The sequence below is a fragment of the Alexandromys fortis genome, unplaced genomic scaffold, assembly GCF_014885135.2.
Source record: "Alexandromys fortis isolate MF-2015 unplaced genomic scaffold, M_Fortis_MF-2015_v1.1 scaffold_48, whole genome shotgun sequence".
Taxonomy (NCBI): domain Eukaryota; kingdom Metazoa; phylum Chordata; class Mammalia; order Rodentia; family Cricetidae; genus Alexandromys; species Alexandromys fortis.
In genome coordinates, this window is record NW_026067947.1 from 3,596,809 (window position 1) to 3,615,466 (window position 18,658).

An 18,658-nucleotide genomic window follows, 5' to 3' on the forward strand; every position below is an offset into this window, starting at 1 on the left:
AGAGGTAAAAGGTCTCTTTAATGGCTGGCTCCTTTACTTCTCTGATCTTTCAGCATTTACCCCAATATCTGACTCCAAGTTTTTATTATTAAGACCAATTAGAATAGAGCGACAATGCACCTTTAAAGATATGGCCACAGCAGGTGGAGTGGAGCCAGTTCTTACTGACTTACCCATGGCCTTGGCACCACTCCTCAGCCATCTAGATACTCAGTGAAGCTTCCCACAAGGCAAACGTGCCTCCAAGGTTTCCCATACTCTACATGCACCTTGGTGACCTGAGGTGTGATCAGTCCAAAAGCAGCAGCTCCAGGGAGCTTGTTAGAGGCAGGCACAGTCTAGGTCCCAGACATGCTAAGTCACTGGGGTTTCCAATACTCCTTCTAATCATGCTGGCCATTATCATCTGAATAAACCATCACAAAAGATTCAAACACCTTGCATGGTAATAAAGTTCAGTGAGTAGCAGTGTCATGAGTGAAATGTAAAAATCTCTTACAGAGCCCTCAGCACCACCCAAAGACATCACCAAGGCAACGGGGCCAATGTTTATGAAGGATGGTCCTGTCTGGGGGCTTAGATGTGGGGTTTCAGACTGGGTTCTCTTTATTCTCTGCATTAACTCCCCCACCCCGTGTATATGTGTGTGCGCGCATGCGTGTGACATACATGAGATGAGTGAGGACAGACTCAAATGTGGGATGGTTACATGTTGATCTCTGGCTGGGCTTTGCGTCCCACTCTGAAGCTAGCTGGCCTGAAAGTTTCTGGGGATTCTCCTGTCTCTGCCTGCCTCCTAGCTCCCCGTGTGAGCGCCTGGATCACAGAGACGTGTTCTTATGGCTGGCATGGAGTGAGTTCTGGAGATTCAAACTCAGGGCCTCATGCTTGTACAGCAATTGTTTCATCCAATGAATTAGCTCCCAGCTGTCTCTGCAAATGTTAATGCAGGGGGTCCTTGGCTTAATTATCTCCCATGACAGCAGGCCTCAGTTTCCCCATCTTTGAAGTTAAATGGCTGAAATTAAAAAATTACCTCTAAACCCATGCCATTGCATGACAGGAGACATGAGGGAATGAAGTCCTGTTCCCAGGGATCAGTGGTCAGGGGCTCACATCACCAGTGGCCACCTAGTCCTCTATTCCAGTCCTGCGTCTCTCCTGCACTGCTACGTGACCTCAGGCAGGACACGTCTCTGGACCTCGGCGTTTCATCTGTAAGATGTCACTGGGACATCGAATGCAGTATCATGAGGATTTCCTACTTAAGTTTATACAGCACTTGGGTCGCTGTTTAACATCTAGGAGTACTATCTATGTCATATTAACAGGCTAAGACGGGGAAAGACAGTTTACAGCTTTGTATAGTACAATGTCTCCAATTATATGCCCACTGCACATACACTTGGGGGAAAACATGAATGATGACAATATTCCACGTCCTACAGGAGATTATTTCATTTTAGCCCAGAGAACAAATCTGAAGGGGGAAGGCTTCAAAGCCAGGGACGCGTCCGCCGAAATCCACCCTTCCCAAGCAATTTCCATCAACATCGGGTTCAGCTGTCAGAAAACACACACAGGCCCAGCACCATGATTAAGTATGCCCCTCATATATCATTCACCCCATTAAAGATGAATTCATTGTAATCACTTTTAGATAGATCTGTGGCTTGCGGCTACATCCGTTTTCTGTTTGAGAGTCACACATAAAAAGGGGCTGAGCTTGTTGTTGACAGCAATGCATCTGCTGAAGCTGTCCGCGCAAGCCCCGCGCTCTACATGTTTATCTGGCTTTGATTTCTCCCTCCCTCCAAATGCTGTCATTCCTGTTCTACAGTAGCCATGGGGATCTTTTCATCTCAACTTACAATTAATCTTTTGGGGCCAGAAGTCAGACAATACAAGTTCACGGACCCCGCTAGTCGACTGACTCCTGAGACATCCTCACGTAGCATCGCGACTCTTGCCCGCTGCCTCGGGTTTAAGAATAGGTCAATAGCATCCAGAATATGCAAAGTGGGAAGACAGTTTTTATATGAACCGTCACTACCAGCCAAGGATGAGTAACATTTCAAAGTGAGGATGGAGCTCATATTGAAGGCTCTGGGCTATTATGCAAGAAGTATCCACTTGGCCACATGTGGAGAAGCCATGCATCCCCTAGGGAAGGACATCGACTGCCAGACAGATCAATACCAAAATCTACAAAAATAAAACCCACAGCCACTCAGAGTCTGTGGAGATATAAGGGCAAGACGGGGATAGGAGGGGTATCTCAATGTGAGTCACTCTCTTCCTGTGTCCTCTCCTGACCTCATCCATACAAGCCACTCAATGAAGAGAGATTACGTGGGGGTCTCCTTTTCAAGCCTGGCCCCACTTCCATGGGTCAAATTCATGGTGATGGTCCACACCATGAGAAGGCACCGGGACGTGTCACACACTCTACGGCAGGTTTCCTTAGAATGCCATCCTTCTGAACTCTCACTCATGCTCCCGATGAAGGTGGCATGTGAGGTGGCCCACTAGGGGGACGGCCACACCGTGGCCATGGCTTCATTCTCATCTATCAGTGATTCCCTTCAATGTGTTCAGTTCAGAGACTCAATGCATAGAGAAGTGACATTCCAGTTCAGAATCAGGGACCATTTGTGACAAGTTCATCATCTTCTGTACCTAGAGGTCGTACTGAGTGGGTCCTGGGCAGGGTAGAAACTAATATTTTAACAGCCCAGGCTGGGGATTCTCATCTAAGAGCGAGAGGATTATACCTTTAGACACACAAATTTGGTGCAGCTAAGCTGGACAGGGTGGTAGATGTAGATAATGGTCCATGTTTGTGATCAAAACAGAAGCTCAGGGCTGAAAAGACTGCTCAGTAGTTAAGAGTAATGGCTGTTCTTCCAGAGGTCCTGGGGTCGAGTCCCAGCACTCACACCGCAGCTTTAACCTCTTGTGGGTCCCTGTGGGCACCAGACATACATGTGCTCTACAGACAGACATGTATTAAGTAAAAGGCTCATACACACAACAACAACAACAGCGGCAATAATAATAACAACAACAATGTAAGTCCACAAATATAAAACACCTGCTATGTACCAGGCGATCCCTTTGGTCACAGACCTGAAGATATTAGCATCTCACCATCAAGAATAAGAGACAAAAGGTAAACTAACCATAATAAGATGCTTGCCTAAAGAAAATGCTGTGGAGGAACCAAAGAGTAACAGAATCTGCAAGCACCATGACTCAGGAGCACTGTGTCAGCCGGGCCCTATAGGTAGACCAGGAGTCATCCTGCATCCCAAACAGCTGGAGCCTAAGAGACAAAGGTCATTAGCAGTGAAGTCCCTAGCAAGACAAGCACCAGAAGTTTGCTGTTACTGGGAGGCGGGGGAAATAAATGGCAGTACTTTGGAACTGGAGAAAGTTATGGCCAGGCCAAAAGGAGAGTTTTGAACTTTACACAGCAAAACACAAATTGGTACCATAACCTGTAAGTAAGATTTTCCTTAAAAACAAAACAAAAACAAGTAATTTTTTTTTCAAATCTGGCTCATGTCTAAAGCCAGGTGTGGTGGCTCATGCCTGAAATTCCAGCACTCCAGAGGGTTAGGCAGGAGCTACAGATAACCAGGGCAAGCAGAAAGAGTGAGTGAGAGGCGATGTCTTAGACTTTACTAAATTTGCTAAGGGTCATTAAGACTACAAAATTATAGCTATGGATACAACGGCATACTTATAAAAGAAGATTTAAGGATCAGACAGAAGACAACATTGAGATGCTGATAGTAGGATGGGGATGTGAAGCAACATGGGGGAGAAGAGGAGGAAGCCACTGGAGAGAAATCAGCTCCATTTGGAGATCATCCAAATCAGGAGAGCATCCAGACTGTGGACCTCCTGGTTCTTGGCTGTACGTGTCTAGACTTGAGAAGAGAACTAAGGGCTAGAGACAGGTGTGAAAGAGTGCAATGAGCCACCACAGGAAAGCACGGTTGCTGTGGTAAGAATTCAATGCCACAGTGAACATTACGCCAGGTCTAGAAGCCAAGAAGTGAGCGACAGGATCAGAGCTATGCCCTCATAGGCTCACATTCTAGAGAGAGACCAGCCACTGGTGAAGATTATAAAGACAAAACGTAACACATCAGGGACACACAGGGGGAGGCATGTGTGCCCTTCCACATCAGTGGTCAGGGAAGGTCTCACCCAGAAGATGACATAGGAGCAGAAACTGGAAGGACACCAAGAGCAGACTTGGGAAGGTAGTCCAGACAGCGACAGCAGCAGGAGCAGCAGCAACACTGGCAAAGGCCCATGCTTGGGACACAGAGAACGAGGCAGCCAAGGAGCGCAGGGCAGAGGCAGGAGGGAGGGCAGCCGGGCAGTAAGAGTGCTCAGTGGGAGCTGAAGAGCGTAGTCTCCCAGTTACTCTTCAGTTTCTATGCTGGGCAAGGATGGTGAGAGCGCCTCCAGGATTTGGGGACTGAGAAGCTGGAAGGACAGACATGGCATTAACTGTTAACTGCTCATATCTACGCTCAGAAGACCCCAGGGGACAGCTGTGCGAGCAGCTAAGAAGGTGGCATGGTGCATGGGAAGTGGAGACGGGCTGCAGGCTCTACCTGCGGTGTTCTGTCATGTGCTCCAGCAGGAGCTGCAAGCCGGCCTCGAGCCTGAGTGGCAGCCCTCCCTGTGCAGGGCAGGCCCAAGGGTTGGGTCCTGTGAGAAACACAAGGAAGGAGGTCGCCATACAATGACCAGGAAACACACAGAGACACTAGTGGGAGGGAAGGCAAGAACAGAGTGGACAGAAGAAGGGAAGAAGTCTCTTCATCGGGTGTCCCGACACACACACTGACATCTTTAGTCACATAGCCCACTGGATTTCAACCAAGTAAGGACTTCATGCATAGAACTTCTGAAGGGTCCTCCAATTTTCCTAGTGGGGAAATGAACGTAGGATGCTGGCTTCCTAATACTGAATTCCTATCAGCTGTTCTGCAGACCGTGATGCATGTGTACGCATATAGAGGCCAAGGGTCAACGCCAGGTGTCCTTCCTCAGTAATGCTGTCTGCCCTGGTCTTTCCCAGACAGGATCTCACACTAGGCTGGAGCATAAACCAAGCAAGCGAGGATAGTCTGGCTGGCCAGGGAGCACTAGTGACCCACTGGTCTCTGCCTCCCCAGTGCTGCATGAGTACTTGTGAGACTACAAGCATTGCATGAGTACTTGTGAGTGCTGCACCACTATGCCTGGGGGGCTGCAGGGGAATGCAGGACCTCCCGTGGATCTTACCAGCCCAGCTAGCTTTGCTGCCCCATCAGTTGACACTTACTAAGCTGTTACTCCACTCCAGGCACATAGCTCACAATAGCCCTGTGTGACAACTGCCACAGTCTACTCCCTTAACAATGGAGTGCAGCTAGGTGAGCCTGGGCAAGGTGATGGTGGGACTTGCTGAAAGGTAGATGCCAGAAGAAAGCTCCAGGTGGCAGGGCCTTTGGATGCTGTGCGTCTCCAGACTGGGGGAAGGCTGGGTTTCCTGCGGGGCTCTCACCCCACTCTCTGCAATGTCGCTTCCCTGAGGGAAAATCCCAGCTTCTAAAGCTTGAGATTTTCACAGCCCTAAGTGTGCCTGCGGGTGAGTAGAGCATCTATACATACATAGAGTCTCAGAGAAGTAAAATAAAGTTCAATAAAAATTATGAGATGACGGATCAGGCATAATGTTGAAACTAGTTATAATTTCTAAGTGAATGCGGCGTCTCTGTTAAAGGTTCAGGCACTACAGAAAGAACACATTTCATTTATTGACTTTTTAGAGGGGGGGGAGTACAAATCAATATAAGACACAATTTGTGCTTCTATTAGAGCTACCTATTCTTAGGGCTATTCTCTCTCTGCCCCAGGGCTAGGAATTGAACCCAGGGCCTGGTTCGTGATGTACATGTGCCCCACCACCAAGATACACCACCAGCCTACATATTCTTGTGTTAAAAGACGTTAGATGTTTTTGTATAGCACAATTGGGAATACAGCATTGATACCTTAGAATAGTCCTAAAATGTGCCACTCTAAGTAGGCTAAATCTACTGAAGGTGGAGTTCTCTCCATCCTGGTCATCTTTCTCCTGGTCGGCCAGTCTGAAGTTTGGACCACAGGCCCAGGTAACAAGCACTGTAAGAGGACTCATTTGCAAACAAAGACATGACTTCACTTTGCTAGTGACTGCTAAACCCCAAAGTTACTCTTGTTATGACAGCAAAATGCTGGAATCTCAGAATGAAAGTGAAAATGTTTTGCAAAGGAGACTCACCCCCCACCCCCAACTTCTCTGGGTCCCAGGAAAACAAACTGGCTCTAGGTGTCAATTCTTTGAGGTAAGTGCTAATCCATTAGAAAAAGAAATGTCTTCACTTAAAACAGCAGTGTCGTTTAAAAAGAAACTGGCTGGCATTTGGTGCTAAGCTGAAAAAAAAATTAATTAATTAAAAAAAAATCAGTGTAGACTGTAAGACGAAGTCTCTCCGGAAACTGTCATATACATTTCCTCCTAACTCAGAAACTACGGTAGACACAGTTTTTAACAAAACTTCCCACACACTTTTGGAAACAACTTGAGCTATCATTACTCACACAGATGACAGGTGTGAAGCTCACAGGATATCCACGCATCTATCCACGCATCAAAATTAGGTGTCCTACCACAACTCGGCACAGTACTAGGTGCGGGACTCTGCATACATTAAAAGTCTGCCCTTGCTCTGTGCATCTCGCTCAGGGCAAGCAATGGAGGGCTGGGAACAAACTGAAAATAAGTTGGAAGAACTTATTTTCACGCTGGAAGAACGCGATGGCGTTGAGCACTGTGAAGAAAAACAAGGCAGGATGGAGACCCAGGATGGTAAGAGAAGTTTCTATTTTAGACAGGGATGCCGCTGAAGCCTCTCGGAGGCGAGGGCACCTGAGCTGTCCCCCACAAAGCTGTCCTGAATCACTGAAGCCCCTGCCTACTCCAGACCCCCCGCCTGGGCCAGAGGCGCAGGTGCCCGCAGCGAGGTCCCAGCCCGGCCCGCACGACTTTTTTTGACTGCAGTCGCTGCGAAGGTCGCAGCAAACCCAGCGCCCCGGGGGACACGCGGGGCAGCCTCTCCCGGCCCTCCGCGACTCTGGGCCAGGCTGGCTGGATACTATCCTGGGACGTGGGAAACTCTGGCTGCGCCCGCGCGAGACCCCCCCCCCCCGGCAGCAGCGCGCGTGGGGCGAGGACGCGAGCGAGACAAAGCGGCGGGGCGCGGCCCTCACCTGTCCAGCCAGAAGGTCCAGGGCGAGTGCAGCGGGACGCCGCCCGCCTCGGGCCGCAGAGCCGACAGCGGCAGGCCGAGAGGCTCGCCAGCCCCGGGGGGCGCGGCGGCCGGGGGCAGCGCCATGTTCTCCGCCGGCCAGGCCGCGGACGCGAGGACCCGAGAGCCTGGTAGTCTCCCGGCGCCAGCCCCGCCCCGCGCCCCGCCCCGGGCGGCCTCGGCCCTGCCCCAGCCCAACAAAGGCCAGCCCGCCCGGGCCGAGCAGGGGACCCGAGGGAGAAGGGCAGAAGAACAGTCACCCGGCTGGCCGCACAGCTGGGACCTAGGGCAGATGGAAGATCTGGTCAATGGATCAGTGCGGATGGAGTCTCAGAGTCCAACAGTGCGAGCGAGGAAAGAGAGTGGGCTTGACATACCAACAATCTGAAGGCTGGATGGATGGGAAGGCTGGCAGATGGCTAGAGGAGGCACGGAGGGATGGAAGGGCAGATGGAAGCACAGTTGGAAATGGCAGATAGATGGAGAGAGGACCAATGGCCGAACAGATAAAGAGGCTCCAGCGTCTGAGAGTGCAGAAAGAAGGTATTAGACAAAGATGGAATCTGGCAACACTGAGACCGTGGAGTATTGAAGCTTTGCATATGTAGCGGTGAGAATAAAGTGGCCTATCTGTGTGTTTAAGGGACCAGGGCTATCTTCCTTCCCTCTCCTCAGAGTCGGTCAAAGTTCTTCAGGTCTGCCTCCAAGCATGGCAGAGGAAGGGAGCGGAAGCTGCCGTTCTGTACACAACAGCCTACTCGTGTGAAAATCCAGGAAGTCACTGTAGCCATCAGACTCCTGAGTTCACAGTAAGAGGAACCCTCTAACAAGGCACCTCCTAGGGCTCTGTTACTCTCTCCACGAGAAAGGCAAAGGCCCGGAGGCATGCTAGGAGCCCTGGACAACTTCTTTAACACACATCTGGAGATAGTACCTTTCTGGCCTCCAATAGCTGGGGACACGGCGTTGGTCACCCAGTCCATTTTCTACCTGACAGCATTCATTTTGTGTCCTGCTTGAGGGAGAACATGATGGGATGGGGGCTTTATAGGTTCATGACTGGTTGTCCTGAACCCAGGACCTCAGTCTTCCCCATGAACTCGCCAAGGTAAGATCAAATGACAACAGAACATGATGTGTGCTTTGCCATCCCTTCTTGAAATGCAACGTCCATGTAGCGCAAGATTCTGAAAATTTGACTATCTGATCGAGTCTTCCATCACTGAGGTCCTAGGATCCACCCGACCAGATGCATCTGTTGCCTAAACTCGCTTTAACCTTTTCACATGAGCACATACACAGCATTGTTAGAGCCTTTCTGAGAGCTCTATCCTATTAGCTTGTGTACCCCATCAATAATGTGATGCGGAGGGTACCGTCCACCCATCTTATAGATGCGAGACAGAGTAGGCAGGTTAACCCAAGGTCACATGACTAGAACATGGCAGAACTGGGGTTTGAACTCTAGAGTTCAGGGTTTCCACTGCCAGGCTCTCTTGCCCATCTATATGAAAAATAAAGGTCTAGTGAGTAAAAATAAGTCGTAAAAGAGAGAGGTCTTTTTCCCTCCCAAGGCGATCAATCTGCCTCCCAGAGGAAGCTGCTGCTCACAGCTTCTGGAAAAATACACATCTGTGCATACAAACATACAAACATACATCTCAATTTATAAACTGTATCGCCCAGTCTTTTTATAGGGAAGAATATGCATGTATCATCAATGCTGCACTTTCTTTTCTTATTCAACATTATGTCTCTGAACCTTTTTCCATATCAAAACACACAGATCTACCTCACCACCAGGGTGTCACCAGGACTTGTTGTAAAGACGTAGCCTCCAACAGTATGTACTTGCTAGCCATTTTCTTTTCTAAGTTCACTTCACCATGGGCATCTTCATAATTACAACCTCATCTGTACAGGCTTACTTCAGAATGAGTTCGGGGGATGGGGACAGCTGCCCGCATTTAAAAATCTGATACATGTTGCCAAGTCGTACAAGATAAGCACATATCCATGCATGAGAGATATAAATAGCTCCTGACTCTGAGGACTCAGACTTAACAAGTGACATTTATCTGTATGAAATTCTAAGATGTCAGTAGGAAGGATGGCTGCTTTCTAATGATCAGAACTAGCCAGACTGTCGCGGTTTGGTTCTTCCTCACCCCCTGTGACAATCACTCAGCCAGAAAGGTCTAGTTTTAAATGTCTATGCGCAGTTCCTATAAAATAAAAAGTCACATGATAAATCCCCTTCTAGGATTGGAAGAAGTCTGAAAGTTTTTCTGCATTATATATCACCCTTTTCCCTTAGCTTCTAAGGTGCTCAAAATTACATTAGTCTCTACTTATCCTACAATGGCCTAACTGTATCTTATATTGTGAAGGCCTGAAATCTGTCCGGGAAGTTGGTGGTACATAATGAGTAAAATAAAAGTGGCCTCAGGTGAGTAAGGAATTCAGGCAGCACGACCAAGGCAAGGAGAGGCGCCGGCGAGCAGTCCTGGCCCCTTCCCACCGAACACATGTTGATTCTCGTCATGCTTTACAATCATACTTCTCTGAAAACAAATCAGGAACATTCCGCTTGTATTCCTCGCTTCACAAGTAGATGGCAGGAGCCAGAGCCTCTGGGTCGGTGAGGCACTTGGGGCTCCCCTAAACAAACGCACGGACGGCTACAGGAAAGGAAACTCGAGGCCTGGGGAGGTGAACTGACTTACCTGAGGCCACTGCTCTAGGACATTACAGAAGCAGAACTAGGACGTGGGTCGCTTGAGGTCCAGGCCAAGGTGCTCTCTCATTGCGTAACACACAATGCAGATGCCTTGGGGTGGCAGAAGAGAGGAGAAGGTGACCCCACAGCCCCTAGCAACAAAAACAACAGAGAGGACTTGAGGCACTCATAAATAATTAAGCAATTAGCTGCAGCAGTGACTCCCCTCCCCTCCAGTATCCAGTCACCAAGGCAACTTGGGCAGGGTGCCTGCTGGTTGCCTGGTAACAGTGTGGTCTGTTCCCCTGACATGCTCCCTAGGCATCAAAGCATTCGAGAGCTAGGAAGAACCTTCAGCAGGGCTCAGCATTTCCAACCCTTCACTTTCCAAATGAGGAAATGGAGGCCCAGAGAAGCTGGGTAACTTGCCCAAGGTCACACAGCTGCTCAGAAGCACAGCCAAGCTCCATTTCCAGTGGCTTTTCACTAGTGTACCAGGGATGCCCCAGGAGGACTACAGATAAGAGAGAAGCTCTTTCTATGGTTCCTAGAAGAACAAGAGAGTCGAAGCCAGTGAGCAAGCAAGAAAAAAGACAGAGACCTTGAGTGCTCATGTGCAATTAGCAGGAGCTGGTAATCCCATCAGCCCAACTTTCATCATCACCATGGCAACATGGGTGAGGCGAGTGCTGGTTGCCTAGTAACAAGGGGTCCTCTCTCTTCCACTCATATCCGGCTCCCTGGGAGGCACAGGAACAGTAGAATGTTGGAGTTGGCAGGGAAGGAAAGGCAAAGATGCTAACCCAGTCCCATCCTTTGAACAATGAAGGATGCATGGAGAGACTGTGCAAGTCATACCGTTGAGGGCAAACTAGTGACAGTCCCTTCACCTACACATGCGGTCACAGCACCGGGAGGTAAGCCTTCTCCTCCGAAGTCAGAAAGCGAGCGTAAATGTCTGGTGGTTTCTTTGATGGGAGACAGTTCTACCATGCGTCTACATAATGGGAATGCTACCCACAAAACTCAGCACAGAGTAGATCCCAGCAGTTAAACGTGGAGTCTCTGAGGCAAGAAAGCCCGAGTCCAGGGTGCCGAGATTCCACATGTGAGCAATGGGCATTCTAAGCCATTGATCCCATAAGCCGTCATTAAATGAGAAAATGTGCACATCACAGGGCAGTCACAAAGATGCCGCCAATATTCCACCCAGTGAATGCTTGCACATCTGCTCTGCAAATGCCACCACCATCCTCGGCTCTTGAGATCACCAGTGAACATAGACAGGAGAAACCTGTGTCCCAGCGTCCAGGGTTTATGCAAGTATACGGCTAGATCTGGAGTCACAGGTTAAGTGTTTGTTGGATGGGTGCAGGCTCTCTGTAGTAAGGAGCCCACTTGTTTGTCCCGGCCGCCAAGAACCAAAATAATCACACTGAAACTATATTTAAATCACTGCTTGGCCCATTAGCTCTTACTGGCTAACACATGTTAATTAAACTTAATTAACTATTAATCTGTGTATCGCCACGAGGCTGTGCTTACCGGGAAAAGTTCCGGCATCTGTGTCCGGTAGGGCTACATGGCTTCTCTGACTGTGCCTTGACTACCTCTATTCCCTGCGCAGGCCCAAGACAGTTTCCTTATTAACCAATGGTATTCACAGCATACAGAGGGGAATTCCACATCAGCCCGTATTGGCGATATGCTGTTTACATTGCTAGGCCCCTTCTCTGAGGCTGAGAAGTTTCCTGTTTATAGTTTGTGGTGCTTGCTATAAATACCTGGGCCTGCTTCCACCTAGGAACTCCAAAGAAAAAGGATGTCTGTGGCCACTAGGTGGCGGGCCCCAGACTCTCCAGATACAAGGTGAAAGAAGACACAAGCCTGGGGCATCGACCTGCAAAGAGCCTCCAGCAAAACCACAGTTGCTTGATTTTAAAGGCATAGCTTTGAGGGGTGGGGGCATGGAACTAGTTGGGGACTCTAATGGGGCGAAGGGAGACTATAGTGTACTTTAACAACAGTGGCTGTACCTGGGTTTGAACTAGGATTTAGCTGCACTCCACGGACATTAAACTTGCTGGGCCCATATGTCTCACCCAAGAAAAAGAGATGCTAACATGAGTTCCCTTTGGTATGAGTGTCCTCTTTATAACTGCACACAGTAAAAGCTCAACCAGTGATATGGACCTCAACCACTGTTAGAGGTTCTAATGGCCCCCAAGGGTCTGGTTCTGAGCGGCAAATGAAAAGAGGTGTAAAGGAAATCGCACTGGACTTGAAGAATGCGGTCTTTTGATCACTGAGCCTAGAAAAATGGGGCAACGAAGCCAGGGCATTCTGAACTCCATCGCCACCCATGTGCCAGTTGTGGGCCATGTCCTGTCTTCTTCACACCTTCTGAGTTGGTGCTCCTTCCTTCTTGAGGATGCCACCCACTCCTGCTCCTCATTTCTTGAGTTTCAGCAAAGAACAGAAAGGGCACTAACTACACTCCCTTGGCCAGCCTTCCGACCTCCAACCCATGTCTTCTGAACAACAGACACAGCAGCGTAGGTCCAAGCCTCCAAACACCGATTCCACGACAGAGCTGTCCTCTTTCCTGAGCTCAGAACTTCTCCAGGGCTGCACAGTACCTGTGCATCTGTCCCTCTATTGACCATCCCTCTGCTCCTCATAGCTTGCCCTGTCTCTCACTTCACCTTCTGTTGGTTTTTTCTTTCAGAGCCCATGCCACAAGCTTCCTGAATCTACTACAGTGCATCTACCACACTGGAGTATCTGGACCCCGAGGGGAAGTCTGGGACCCTCTTCTTCCTGTGTCTGTCCCAGCACACTGCACAGGTCTGCCACCTGCTGGCACACCACCAAGATTTGGTAAGGAACTGAAAAGGTATATAAAAAGGATGGTGACAGTCTTGTTCTCAGTGTCCACTCCTCCTCCTGTCCATGGATAATATTTTCACCTCCTACAATGTGCTTTGTTTTATTCCTTCTTTGTTCAAAGCCCCAAATGGCCGTCTCTCCCTGGCTGAGATCTGAATTCTCCAGTCCAGCATCTGAATCCTCCGTACCTCCTCCCACCTTTCCAAACACAGTTGGAAGTCTATTTCTAAATGTATGTGGATATATACTCATGTGTGTATATAAATAGAGGTGCATACACATACCTCTATTTACATATTCTTGGAAATATATAAACATATATTGAATATATTTGAAAATATACGCAATCCAAGCAAACCCGCCTCTATTCCCTTGGTGTGTCTAAGCTCAGCCTTAACATTAGCTCATGGGGACAGGCCTGGCCCCACCCCACTCCTGCAGCCCAGTTCCCAGCATCTGCCTGGCTCATGGGAGAATCAGATCTACTGGTCTGGTTTGCCCATTCTACACTTGATCACCACAATGCGGTGCTGACATCTCCTCCACACCTGAGACTTTTCCTTTCTGCCATTCACAATCTCTAACCACCCTCTGAGGGTCTGGGAAAGTTCCATTCATTGTGTGAGATACAGAGAGATGCAGAGAACTGACAAGCAGGGACACAAAGTGTTCAATTTAGAAACACTTACACTGGCACAAGAGATGCTGGGAATTAACACTGTCTGAGTTGTTGCTGTACTAATAAGGGTCATGTGCCTAGCCTTAGGAACTTCAAGGAAGGAAGGAACCTGTGCTGTGACTGCATGGTGGTCTGTCATTGTCATTCTTGCTGCTGGGGCCAGTCTTTTATAGTCTTGGTAGATGGGATAAACATATTCTCCCTTGCCCTGTTGGAGGCGTTGGCAAAGGCTGCATAGCGTGAATAACAGTTCATAGCTATTCTATGAACTGTTAGTTACTTTAGAGTTACTAAGTCTTCTGACCTTCTCATTTGCTCAAGGCTGTGCTGGTTTGAGCACTGTATCCTGCCCTGGAAAACCTGACAAACTGAAGTAGCTGATCAGCTAGAAGCAGCCTGTAGGTCAGTTAGTCGAAGTGAGAGCTTGCCTCTGAAGACCTCAAAAAATACTATAAAGTAATATTTATGGTGAGGCACTTGAAAATGTCTGAATAGTGACCCCTGCAGGAGAAGGATACCTTCCTTCATCAAAGCACCTGTTTAAATATCCTCTTAAATCATGTGTCTTCTTTCTCCCCTTGGTGTGGTGGTGGTGGTGGTGGTGGCATGGGTGTGTTATGTGAGTGTGTATATGTTAGTGTGTGTTTATAACTATAGGTTCACATATGCAGTCCCAGTTCAGTCCACCTTTTCGAGATAGGATCTCTCACTAGAGCTGGTCTCACTGATTCAGCTAGGTTGGGAGGCCAGAGAGATCCAGGGACCTCCTGTCTCTGCTCAGATGTCCGTGTGCAGATGCTTATGTAGATGCTGAGGATTCAGAACTTGTTTGTTTGTGTGGGCAAGTACATAACGTCTGAGCCATCTGTCCAGACCAGTCATTTACTTCTAAAGAGTTGAGTACACTAAAGCTTGAGGAGTCCCCATTGATGGGCAATCAATAAGTTAAAAAAAAATAAAGCAGGATTTAAAATGAAGCAACATTTAAAAAATAATATAACTGTGCAACATTTTCAGACCTGTAACTTCCCTACTAAGTGCTAATCATGAAGAGGCTGACAAAGAGTTTAGCTGGGGGAACCTCTACAGTTAGGAAGTCTCCTGACCTGGGGCAAATACCAACAAGAATGATAGATACAGAGAGGCCTGATGAGGTCTCACTTGTTTTTATTTCCCTCGTTACATAATATTCACATACTTTTACATTGTGGGTTGCACCATTGCTTTAACAGTTTCTTAGTAACTCTCAGAGGCTATCACCCTGTACCTATTAACAAAGAAGGTCTGGTACAACACATCATGTCTGATAGACAATGAGATACCTGGTGGCCCTCTGGTGACTTCATATTGAGTTTTTTCAGGCCATAAAGAACTGCTATGGTTGACAATTATTTGGGGATACCAAATAATCACTTTGTTCTCCCAAACCCAACAGACCCCTCAGAACTAGACTGAATACTCCCACATTTTTGTTCAATTCCCTGTATTCCTAAGATGCCCAAGGGTCATGTTTTCTTACCATATTGAACTTAAATATTTTATGTTACATTAAACATAATCTTGTCAATAAAATGTAGGGCTGTTATTTCTCAAATTTTGAAAAAGCATTGTTAATGATGCAAATAATTTCCTATTTTTCATTTTGAGAGAAAATCATTAACAGCACTTTCTTTTCAAGAACAGAATTTAGCTGTAAGAGGACACAGACCATTCATAAAGACAGACATAAATTAGTAGCAGAGAGAGGAGCTTCCCGTTTAGAGAGTCCAAATGGAAATGAACGGTAGACTCATTCCTTCACAGATCAAACAGCATCTTAATAAGTAGGGGCATTGTGGCTGTTGATTTAATTTAATGGGAAGATTCCAGAAAATGACTATGACTTGACTGTTGGCAGCATTCTCATTTCCTGTGGTCATCGGCATTTGCCTGGGGAGGCCTCTCCTTTCATTCTGGAGGAGATTCACCTCTAAAATGGGCTCGAGGCCCTAACTCTCAAAAGCAGCCCATGTTAAAGATAGGGGGAAAAGACCTGAATAGAATTAAATTGTCAGAATGAAGAAAGTGGTCAAGTCCTTTATCAAAGACAGAATCAAAATACTTCTTTTACCAGGCAATCTGGTAAGTACAGGTTGTCATGGAAACAGGACGTATTCCGATTATAGGAGGGATGACATTGTTCATCTAACTAGGTGTTCATCTCTTCTAAATGAGGAGAAATTGTTGTAGCTGAAATCCATTATATTTCCTTCAAATCTGCATTAAAAACAATCATTTTCTTTCTTTTATATAGGAATGCACAGACACAGAGCCCCTCTCTCATAAAACAGAGAATTAAAATTACTTCCAAAAGAATTGGTGTGTAAATAAAAAGACATAAAATGAAAATGAGCCCTGTAATATAAACCCATCACTGTGACGCTGGAAGAGTGGGAGCCCGACAGTAAAATATAAAGCCTCCTACTACTATAGGGCAAGCTCCTCTTCAGTAGCATTAGCAACTAGTTTGAATAGCTGTCTGGAAGTTAAGGTGACTTGCTAACAGGTCGCATGTCAGCCCTGAATTCCTAGTGGATTTATAAAAGGGAGGGAATGCTGAGCTGGGTGGCAGTTTCACTTGTCATCCATGGCTGGAAACATGGAATGCAGGCTGTTTAGACAAGGCAGCCCCAAGATCTTTCTCGATCAAAGCAACAGAGAAAAACAATGTTTCTTTTCTTTGTCTTTTCCAGGTGAAAAATAATTTCTCTATCTCTCTCACAAAAAAAAAGAAATATTTATATGTGGGTTTTCTTTTTCAGCTATGCACAGGTCTCAAAGCATCTCTGGTGCGGGCACTCAGGACAATAATAACATATTACAATAAAAATAGAAACAGCACCAACATATATAAAGAACACTTTAAACTCAATATGAACATGAATGACCTGACTAGAAAGAGAACAAACAGTGGACATCTCACTGAAGACATACAGGCAGCAAGCAGCATATGGAAATACGCCCAACATCCCATGTCACTGAGAAGCCGCAAATTTAAACAATGACATAATTTATTAGAATGACTAAAACCTCAAAACTGGCCCCTGATACAAACAAATGCTGGCCAAGATACGGAGCAGCGGGGACTCCCATTCATTCCTGGGCCTGCTGAATGGTACAACCCCTTTGAAAGAACCCTCAGCACCCGACGAAGCAAGGAGTCCTCTTCTCAGAAGACCCAGCAATGGCTCCCCAGTTCTTTATTTGAGTTACGAAGCCACAGACAAACGCTTACAGCAGCTATACTCATGACTGCCATAAGCCAGATGAAAAGGAGGCCTTCAGCGCGTGAGTTGACAGTACTGACCACTAAGAGAAGTGTGCTTGTTTTTAAACCATTAGAAGACATGGAAGAACATTAAGCACACTTTATTCGTTGAAAGAAACCAACCTGAAAAGGCCACACACTGTGTGAGCCCAAGTCCGTAACACTTTGGAAAGGGAGACTATGGGGGCAGTTGAAGATGAGTGGGCTCATGGAAGGAAGAAAGAGATGAGCAAGTAGTACATGGGGACTTTTACAGCAATGAAACTATTCTCTATGTTACCACAGTGGTGGACACATGTCATTATGTATCTGCCAAAACTAGCAGACGTTAAACTAAGGGCAGAGCTTAAGGTGGTGATGTGTGGCGATGCTCCAACAACCGTTATTTCAGAGGATGCGTGATGGAGGAGGGTCATCTGTCTATGTGTTACTTTCATTGCTTAATAAAGAAACTGCCTTGGCCCTTTGATAGGACAGAAAATTAGGTGGGTGGAGTAAACAGAACAGGATGCTGGGTAGAAGGCAGACACAATGATTCTCCGAGCCGAGATGGACGCAGGTTAGAATCTTCCCGGTAAGCCACCACCTCGTGGTGCTACACATTAATAGAAATGAGTTAATCAAGATATGAGAGTTAGACAAGAAGAGGCTAGATATAATGGACCAGGCAGTGTTTAAAAGAATACAGTTTGTGTGTTGTTATTTCGGGTGTAAAGCTAACCATGCGGGAGCCGGGCGGGACGAAAAGCAGGCCTGCCCACAGCTCCACTCTACAGATGCACTCTGGTGTGAGACGAGGCATTAAGGGGAGGGATGACATGCATGCAGAGGAAGACCCCTGTATTTCCTGCCAAATTTTGCTGTGAAGTTCAAATTATTTTAATAAGTAAAATTGTCAGTACGACAGTGTGTGCCAGAGGATATTCTGAAGAAGCAGAGGCTGGAGGACCATGGATCAGAGGCCAGCCTGGTCTGCTGTCGAGATGCCACAGTGGGTAAGAGAGTACTTGGCACACAAGCATGAAAACCTGAGTTTGAAGTCCCTGGTAAATTCTGGGGTAACTTGAGCACTGTTACCCCAGCCCTGACAGGCACAGACAAGTAGATTGTGGGAGCATGTTGTTTAGGAAGCCTAGCCTCCTCCCCCCCCCCAAAAATCAAGATTCAGTGAGACCAAATCTCAAGGAATTATGGCAAGGCACCCAATGCCCTCTTCTGCATTCACATGAATATGCACAGGTGAGTGAACACACACACACACACACACACCCCTCCATTTTCACCAGTACTTAGCCATCCATGTCTTGTACTCACTTACATAATCTACATATTAGCTTACTGGGCAAGTAACATTACCCTGTCTGATACACTGGACTATCCAGATTTTAATAACATTTCCGACATGTAGCAACAGATGGGGTGTTCAAACAACTCCCTGCTTCCAAGCCTGTGCTCTAACACCTGCCCATTCCTCCACACGCCTCCCTTCCTTAAGTAACTCTGTGTCTTCTGAGCTCCTGACTTGGTCACGTATTTCAACTGTGTCTCTGGGCATTGAAACAGCATGGTGGAGGAACATACCTCTCTATACCTGATGAAAGTGGATACCCACCCTCTAAACAGTAGAGGACACATCAGGCTTCAGGGTAAAGAAAGTTGCTATTTATCATAAACTCAGTTGAGTCAGCTGCTGTTGGAGAAGGATT

The 18,658-nt window shown here is 47.3% G+C and overlaps 1 protein-coding gene across 4 annotated transcripts in view; it reads right to left on the reverse strand.

The window, feature by feature from the left end:
- The window catches only part of Eif4e3 (eukaryotic translation initiation factor 4E family member 3), a 73,508-nt gene that overhangs the window by 38,128 nt on the left and 16,722 nt on the right, over window positions 1-18,658 (reverse strand). The window contains exons 1-2 of one of the 4 annotated variants that reach the window (XM_050149397.1): window positions 10,679-10,785; window positions 10,085-10,229 (exon numbers count right to left, since the gene is read on the reverse strand). Coding sequence is in view for 2 of the 4 variants with exons in the window: in XM_050149396.1 (XP_050005353.1) it covers window positions 7,321-7,445 (125 nt within the window). In the remaining 2 variants the exon portion in view is untranslated. Of the gene's footprint in view, window positions 1-7,320; window positions 7,641-10,084; window positions 10,230-10,678; window positions 10,786-18,658 lie in introns of those variants that run through there. The other 3 variants (XM_050149396.1, XM_050149398.1, XM_050149399.1) reach the window with 3 other exon arrangements.